General features: G+C 42.6%; 1 protein-coding gene across 1 annotated transcript in view; it reads left to right on the plus strand.

Annotated features, from left to right (window-relative positions):
- Nucleotides 1-18: 18 nt before the first annotated feature.
- The window catches only part of LOC104952093 (axin-1-like), a 12,811-nt gene continuing 4,324 nt past the window's right edge, over nt 19-8,505 (plus strand). Inside the window, exons 1-6 of the mRNA XM_010778849.1 lie at nt 19-227; nt 577-846; nt 4,109-4,338; nt 5,426-5,813; nt 6,612-6,777; nt 7,294-7,470. Coding sequence (XP_010777151.1) covers nt 188-227; nt 577-846; nt 4,109-4,338; nt 5,426-5,813; nt 6,612-6,777; nt 7,294-7,470 — 1,271 coding nt within the window. The 5' untranslated portion in view covers nt 19-187. The remainder of the gene's footprint in view (nt 228-576; nt 847-4,108; nt 4,339-5,425; nt 5,814-6,611; nt 6,778-7,293; nt 7,471-8,505) is intronic.

Genomic DNA, 8,505 nt, shown 5'->3' on the forward strand with positions numbered 1-8,505 from the left:
CCCCCCACACTCCAGTCCTACCACCGCCTCTCCGTTCTGCCTCGGCTCGGCGGTCTCTCTCTCCGCCTTCTTCAATAACGGCGCTCTGCCCTGCGCCTGCCACGAGGTCGGAGCGGAGAGCGACTCCTGCGAGCAGTTCGGCGGTCAGTGCCACTGCAGGCCCAGCGTGATTGGCCGAGACTGCTCCATGTGCGCCACGGGCTTCTGGGGATTCCCCAACTGCAGACGTGAGTGCCCATACGTTTACTAAATGTATCCTCAACGTTTCGACAAAACCTAGCGGCAGAACGTTTCTAAATCATATTTTACAGCAGACATTTAATTTGTAGGCCAGTCATAAATAACACACAGTAAAATATAACATTTCATGATGACAAGAGTTTTTAATCCATGTGTTGTGGCTGCAGTATGTTTATATGGAAGCCTTTTACTTTCAAGTCAAATGAAAGTGGATTTAGTTGTTTCCTTTCTTCTGCCTGTCTGTTTGTTAAAGCAAACAACAAAGGACTGTATTTCTCTTACGATGGATTTACTCTTTCCCGTATCTAACCGTATCGCTTCTCGTCTTTCCTCCAGCCTGTAACTGTGGGACGAGGTTGTGTGAACCGGTGACCGGCGACTGTATCTGCCCTCCGAGGACGGTGCTCCCAGAATGCACTCAGTGTGAGCCCCAGTCGTTCGGCTGCCACCCCGTGGTGGGGTGTGAGGTCTGCAACTGCACCCGGCCCGGGGTCGAGACGCCCGATGTGAGCTGTGACACCCTCAGCGGACAGTGCAGGTACGGCGAAATGACACAGAGGAAATCATTCAAGCGGATATCGTATCACTATTGCCTCAGGAAAACCCGTAATGCTTCAAGAATGAGACGTTTATGGGTCTTAATCAAAAGCAGACAGATTTTCCATCTCCACGATTTGAGCAATTTCATTTCTTGTAATTACCTCTGAGTTTTCATTTGCTTTTGGGGTTTAGCAAGTTAAACGCTCCAATGTCAGGCCTGGGTTTGGAAATACCTAAAAAGGCAGTTATTTTCCCCCCGTTGTCTCCCCTGACAGGATCTTGGCTCTGACTCCCCTCTCTGGGTTGATTGCTGTGTTTGGCCAGCTCTACTTGCCAACTCTTGTCTGCGTTCTACAGGTTTTAAAACGTTGCTCTCCAGAGGACTGCCAACAACACGACAGTAGTCTGCCCTGCTCCTTATCTACCTGTGTTCCTCCTTCAGTCGTGATATGGTGACGGGCTCCATATGTCTGTCAGCAGCTTCTTGTTGTATTTGCAAAGCCATCTCACGTCGATCAGTATCGCACAATATTATCCATCGTAGTTCTGACAAGGATCAACAGAGAGTTCTCTTCTTCCGACTTCAACGTGAACTCTTCACACACCTGATTAAACAAACACATTGCTCACTGCACTGTGTTGTTGCCTCTAATGATCACACTAGAAAAACATATCGTGAGAATGCACGATTTGGAAAAAATAACTAATGCGATTATCTTGACTTATTTCACAATTGGGACTTGATTCACGATTGATCATGTTGCTTCATTATCCTTACTGTCATTGGGAAATATATTTTAAATGAATATGGTGGGATTTTTAAAGAGGATTTGTACCAAAGAAATATGTTTTGTTACTGTAGGTATGTAGAATACAATTTGTAGGCCGGGATATCTCTGCAACTCCACAATAGTTTATGGTATTTTTACACGTCTAGCCTTTAACAAATATTGTGCTTCTTGGGACATTGCACTTGCCCTTTTTGTAATGTCGAAAAAATGTCAAGTTGAATGTGCAGCCCTACCGGAAACAGGGACACACTGAACACCGACATTCAAAGGAATAGTAAGGACCTTCTAGGAGTTTAGAGATGAGATTCATACCTCGCCAGGGTCAGTTATGATAATTGTTTTAAGAATGTTCTTATTTGGTTATTTGGTTTGGCAGAGACTAGCTTAAGTGATATACTGTATGATCTGAGAGGAACATAATTATATACATTGTTTTATGGAGAGTACGCCTTCACGACACCTGAAATCACTATCATTCGACCATTAAAAAAAACACACACACAAACAGGAATGTGTCAGCTTTGTTTGGACAAGTCCTGGATGTAAAGCTGAAGGTATTTCTCTGCCTGAAGCCTTCCATCCCTTCAGATCCTGGCACCTTGGTATCAACAAAGACAGATATGCATGTTGGCTGCGAGAGTATCTTAACAAGCCCAAATGTTTACGAGTAATCAGTCATTCATGATGGATAATCAGGAGCGATAAACCTTTCGTCTCTCGCAGAATGAAATACTTTTAAGCACATACAAGTCAAAAGTGTAGCTTTATTCAGACACATATACTTACCGTAATTTTCGGACTATAAGCCGCGCCTTTTTTCCCATTTTTCGACGCTGCGGCTTATATAAAGGTGCGGCTAATCTATGGATTTTTACAGCTAACGGCCACTAGGGGACCTCCTAAATCTATGGATTTTACAGGTTACAGTCCACCACCTTTAACTCTATGGGCTCTATGGCCGGTCCGCGGACCCCCACCTTTAAGCGGCGGGCTCCAGCAGGAATAGCTGGAGGCCGGAAAAGAGTGAGACAGGTAGCGCGCAAAAGTAAAAGTGGAACCGAGAGTGGTACGAGAGACAGAACGAGAGCAAGACAGACAGACATTACGAGAGCGAGACAGTTTGTCCCCGTACCACTGGTTGAAAACCACTGCTGTAGATCACTGCCGGTACGTGCGCTGGGAGCGCACTGTTTAAGTTTGAAAGTTGAAAAGTTTGTGTGTCTGAAACGCTATGTGATACAGTACAGTTTACACAGCACAGTACATGTTCTGTAGCTACTATTGCACTAAATGGTAACACTTGAATACGTTATGCAAATATGCAACTTGTTTGTTGAAATGTTAATAAATGGGAGCTTCCTCAAACAGCCCTCTCTTTCCCGACAATCCCCTCTGTGCACGAACCCTTACATGGTAATTAAACATTAAAACACCTGCGGCTTATAGTCCAGTGCGGCTTATATATGTACACATCATTCAATTTAGCTGCTGCGGCTTATATTCAGGTGCGCCTTATAGTCCGAAAATTACAGTAATCATTGCGTAGGTGTGTAGTGTGATTCTGTGTAGTTTATTTATGGCATCCCGTTGGATTTGACGTCATCTGAACAGGACATCGCACGCTCACTGCTTGATAGCGCGCGAAGGTCCGTTTACGCCGGTTGTTAAGCAACATCGTTATGGGGAAATGCAATTTTGCGTCCAAATGGTTGGAAGATAAGGAGGAAGGACAATCAACACTGTATATAGTAAATGTGAGGTAAAGTGTGTCGCCAAGTTAACCGGTTAGAACTCAAAGTGGCAATGAGGTCTTAAAATGTATTACATTTGACTTCAGGATTCCTGCATAGACCCTGATCAACGTAAAGAAATATATTTATTCAATAATTAAATCACATTGAGATTGTGTCCTGGCTACAGAGAAAAACAGTACGTTATACCAGTAATTTAATGAAACGTATAATAATAAAATGGCAAGGTTTAGCACACAGAAATATTAACGAAATGACGGAAATATCCTCGGCGCAGATATAAAAAGGAAATAAAAATACAAGCATGTTATAAAACAGCCACACCTTTTAAAATAATTGACCTCTGACCCATTTTTTTTATTGCCCTATTGACATCGGTATGTGGAGTTTCAGTCTCTGTGCCAGACAAATGGCGCAAAAAATCTTTGAAAGCTGTCTCTCCAAAATTAGTCTTTACTGCAGGAACGTGTATGTAAAGAAAGCCAGGCCTGAAAACTGGTTTTATAATTATAACGCCTCGGGCAGAGGAGTCGCAGAAAATACGGCCGTTATTTTTTAAGTAGTCCTTTTTATAGAATAATGGAGAAAAGTGTTGAGTTTGTCTGACAGAGAGAAGGCAGACATGGCTGTTGCAAAGTTAATTATTATAACTGTCGCAGACAACAAAACAGCTGATTATGGATCACCTTGTCAAACATTTTTAACATACTGAGAAAAACTATCATTTAGTTTGTACATCTTTATTAGTAATTTCATGGTTATTACTGTTTTTACTGCCTAGATTAGTTGATGATTCACATATCATTTACAGAAATGTCATCTTGTTTTACCCCTACCGTGTAAATTCTGAACATGTAATTTGTTGTGTCTCAATACAGCGCACGTACCGCATGCCAAAGGACATCCACGTCGAGCCGGAGAGGTTTGCAGCGGATCTCATCGGCAGGCTGGAGACGGTTCTCCGAGAGCGAGAGGCTCAGGAACGACTCGAAGAGAGGCTGAAGAGAGTACGACTGGTGAGTGTGTGTGTGTGTGTGTGTGTGTGTGTGTGTCTGTGCGTGTGTCCCCCTGTGCGTGTGTCCGTGTGTGTGTGTGTGTGTCCCTGTGTGTGTGTGTGTGTGTGTGTGTGTGTGTGTGTGTGTGTGTGTGTGTGTGTGTGTGTGTGTGTGTGCGCCTGTGTGTGTGTGTGTGTGCGCCGTGTGTGTGTGTGCGCCTGTGTGTGTGTGCGCCTGTGTGTGTGTCCCTGTCTGTGTGTGTGTGTTCCTCATGATGTGATGTGATTGGTCATGCCAGTTATTCACACAGTGTTGGTAATGTTCTCTCAGAAACACTTTATTGGTGTGAGAATCACAGCAAGTCCTTCACAGATATTCTTTTTTGAATGAATGACAAACTATTCAATCGGTACATACGGGTGCTGGAAGTCCTTGAAAATGTGTTGAAGGTGTGCTTTGATAAAAATGTGCTTTACACTTACAACTTAGATTCAATAGCATGCCACGCCTTTTTAAAAACAGGTGACTTATTTTGAAAAAGGAATGTTTAATTCCCCTTTTTAAGCTGTTATTTTATTTTTTATTTTGAAAAACGTTTATTGTGTTAACGAAGTGCAATAGTATCATGTATACGATGCATAAATATGTAGTGGTAGTTTAACAAACAAGGTAGCGGGCAAACAGAAAGAATAGCTCATAAACAAACTAGCCCTCTGTGAATTATCCAATTTCCATCATATAATAGTGTAATAACTGCAGTGTAAAGATCAAATAAAACACTCAGGTCTCAAATGAAAGTGAACAGTGTAATGCCAGATAGTTTCTATATTTTCTATATTCCTGTATATTAGTTGGGTAAGGGCATTTCATCGTTGTTGGTCATAGACCTCAAATAATTACCAACCTTATAATGAACACGTTTCAAAGAGCATAACAGAATACTTCAGGTCTCCAATGAAAATGAAAAGTGACATGCCTGAAAAGTGTAGAATTGTACCATTTTAAAACCATTTATGACTCCTTTAATATCAGATTGTTCAGCCCATTTCCCTCTGTCTGTGTCTGTGTGTACATTTTGAATTCAACACTAATATATTTCTCCCAACAGGAAGAGGAGGGTGACGATGCTGACGTCTCGGTGGCGGCCTCCGTCTCCTCTCACAGTTTACCCCTGCTCCCCCCCCCCTCGTCGGCGTTCTCCCCGCTCTACGGCGCCCGTTACTCGGAGACCACCGCCAACACGGTCGCCACGTACGGCGGCCTGGTTGCCATGGAGGATTCCCTCGACGACGACCCGGAGTCGATCCTGGACGAGCACGTGCAGCGCGTGATGAAAACGCCGGGATGTCAGTCGCCGGGGGCAACCAACAGCACCTTAGGGGGCGGTCGACACTCTCCCCCAAAATCATCCCGTTCACCCGACGGGGGGATCGGACCGCCTCACTGCCCCCCACACAGAGGGGGGGGCCACAGTCTGCCTCCTGCGGGGGTCAAAGGTGAGAAGCGAATCAAAACACAAACGCATTACTTTCCGTGTGACTTTTTTTTAAAAACTTTTAAAAGCTTTTTACAAATCAAGAAATATCCTGACATAAGACTTTTCCATTCAAATGACAAATAATAATATGGTAAAACAGAATATGAAATAAAATAAAGTAAACAATTAAGTAAAACAGTTCCAAGTTAAAATAAGGAATAAGATAATTATAAAAAAAATATTTTATTAATAATTTTACACAAGAAGTGACATCTTTAGCAAAGTGGGATCGGTTACACAGGGACATTTTCCATAATGTTCTTTTGAAACGCAATTAAGTTAAAACAACCCTTTTCAACTAGCTAGACGTCCAGGTATCCTTTAACACCGTTCCACCTTTTGATGAAGGCGTCCATTCTCATTTGTAGACTTTAATGACTGGGGACATTTTCAGCAGTGGGAGAACATGTATTGATACTTAACTGAATGTTTTAAACAGCGGGACAGAGATGGGATCAATACTGTTTTAAAAAAAAAATCCTTTTGTGGGATTTGTTGACTGAGAATATTACCATCCTTAGACTGAAATATAAAGACCGTGACAAGTTTAAAAACAAAAAATGTCCTCTTGTGCCTTAACGGGAGAGATTCAGGTGTAGAATCATGAGTGATTACAGACACAAGCACTCGATTTATAATTTGTTTTCTTTCTATAATGCTTCAAATGCAGTGTAAAAATGCATTTTTCCAGATGCCAACGCCTCATCTTAAACTGCAGCCGTGTTATTGTGTCACTAATGGTCTCACTCTGTCTCAGGTATTCATCACAAGCAGCTGTATCACCACAGAGGGCAGGAGGAGGCTGGCTCTCGCTCTCAGGCGAACCCCATGTGGAACGGAGACCCTGCCAGTCAGTACGCAGGGAGAAGTCGCAACTACGCCGACGGGGCTGGAGCCAGCACGCACGAGGGCATGGGCTACAGGTAAGACAGTCTGTTTAAATGTGCTGACATGTTGCTCTCTGTGCCGTTATAAAGGAGGTGGGGTCTCCAGGAAATCAGGTTGTTAAAGTTTGCTCAAGAATATGTGTCCTGGTAGAGAACATGGAAACAGGCTTGATCTATTTAAGCTGTGGTCTGTAACGATAATACAAACAATGGGGATTATATTAGCATAACAAACAATTGTAATACAACAAACTTTACGCAGTTAGGTAAATATTCATAGACGAATAAGGACTATTACAAGTCAAACATATCAACAACCAAGTTACTGCTTGATAACTGCACTCAATTAGGTTTACAAGCTACAGAAATGACTGTCAGAGATTTTAACTTGACACACAAACTCTTATTCTAGTGTATGATCACATATAAACACACTCACCCTTGTGCACATATGAACAGCAAGCAAACGTATCATTCGACATGTAGGCTTTCTTACAGTTGTCTTTTGCTCAGATGACCTGACTGTATGTGTCGTGTGTTGTGTCTCTGCAGTAGTAAAGGCAGCACGCTGTCACGGCGAGGCTGTAAGAAGACATCGGAGACGCCGGGCAAAGGAGAGGAGAGCGGGCGAGTGACGGAGGGCCAGCCGCCGATGGAGGATCTGGAGAGGAACCAGAAGATCCTGCAGTGGATGATGGAGGGAGACAGACAGAGGAAGACCTCTCATGGGTGAGGAATTAGGGCCGAGCATCAACAAAGTCAGACCGGAGGAACTTTTATTATACCAGATTAAATTAAGGATTTTGTTACGGATTTCATGATCGACCATTTGCAACTGATGTGTCATGCTTAATGTCTAAGAGATATAAGGAGATCTATCGAAAAGCGCTCTCACACTTCAATTGGGTTTGCCAAAGAACGCTTTGAGCAGCAGATATGGAGATATTCTTTAAGTCCCCACACTACTATGTTATCAGCTAGTTTTCCATAAAAACAGGATTGAGGTGACTCTATTAACCAGGACGTAAGCATTTTTGATAATTGTAATAATATATTTTATTTGTCAAGCGCTGTTTTAGTGGTAAAAAATAAATAAATAAAAAGTTTAATTTAAAATTGAGTAATGAAAAAACTTTTAGCACAAGGACACAACATTCATCACTAATAGAAGCAAGTCTGAAAAGGTGAGTTTTGGTCAGTGTCAATGATAGTCCACAAAATCCACCGTTAACTACATTAAAGGGGACCTATCAATCAAAATGCACTTTTTGATGTCTTTTATAAATATTGTCCCCGTTGTGTCAGGGAACTCACGCAGCGTCAGAAAATAAAACCCTCTCTCTTTTCCTCCGTACCCAAATCTCTAAAAACGGGGGTACAACGGAGCTGATCCAGATTTGCGTCCGATATGACGTAATATCTGAAATGTGGACCCACGGCCCTATCAGAAACGTTGCTATCAGAAACAATGCCCGACTGTTTTGGACGTAATATGGTCGGTGTTTACATTAGCATCGCTAACACTCAGAGCTAACCTGTACTGGAGAGCATGTGTGTGAAGAAGCAGGAAGTAAAAAGGAACTCACCTTGTGGTATAACCGGCAAGAGAGAAAGCCTTTGAGCTCCATACTGTTTCAGAAATAATCCTTGATAATCCATGATATGGCGTTTCATCACGGCAGTATTTAGTTTAGACAGTAGCTGCCGGGTCCCGCATGAACTCCGCCCCCTCCTCTTTTTTTTTATCAAATTTCTTTCTTTTAA

Source organism: Notothenia coriiceps, unplaced genomic scaffold, assembly GCF_000735185.1.
Source record: "Notothenia coriiceps isolate Sejong01 unplaced genomic scaffold, NC01 NC01_scaffold00019518, whole genome shotgun sequence".
Taxonomy (NCBI): Eukaryota; Metazoa; Chordata; class Actinopteri; order Perciformes; family Nototheniidae; genus Notothenia; species Notothenia coriiceps.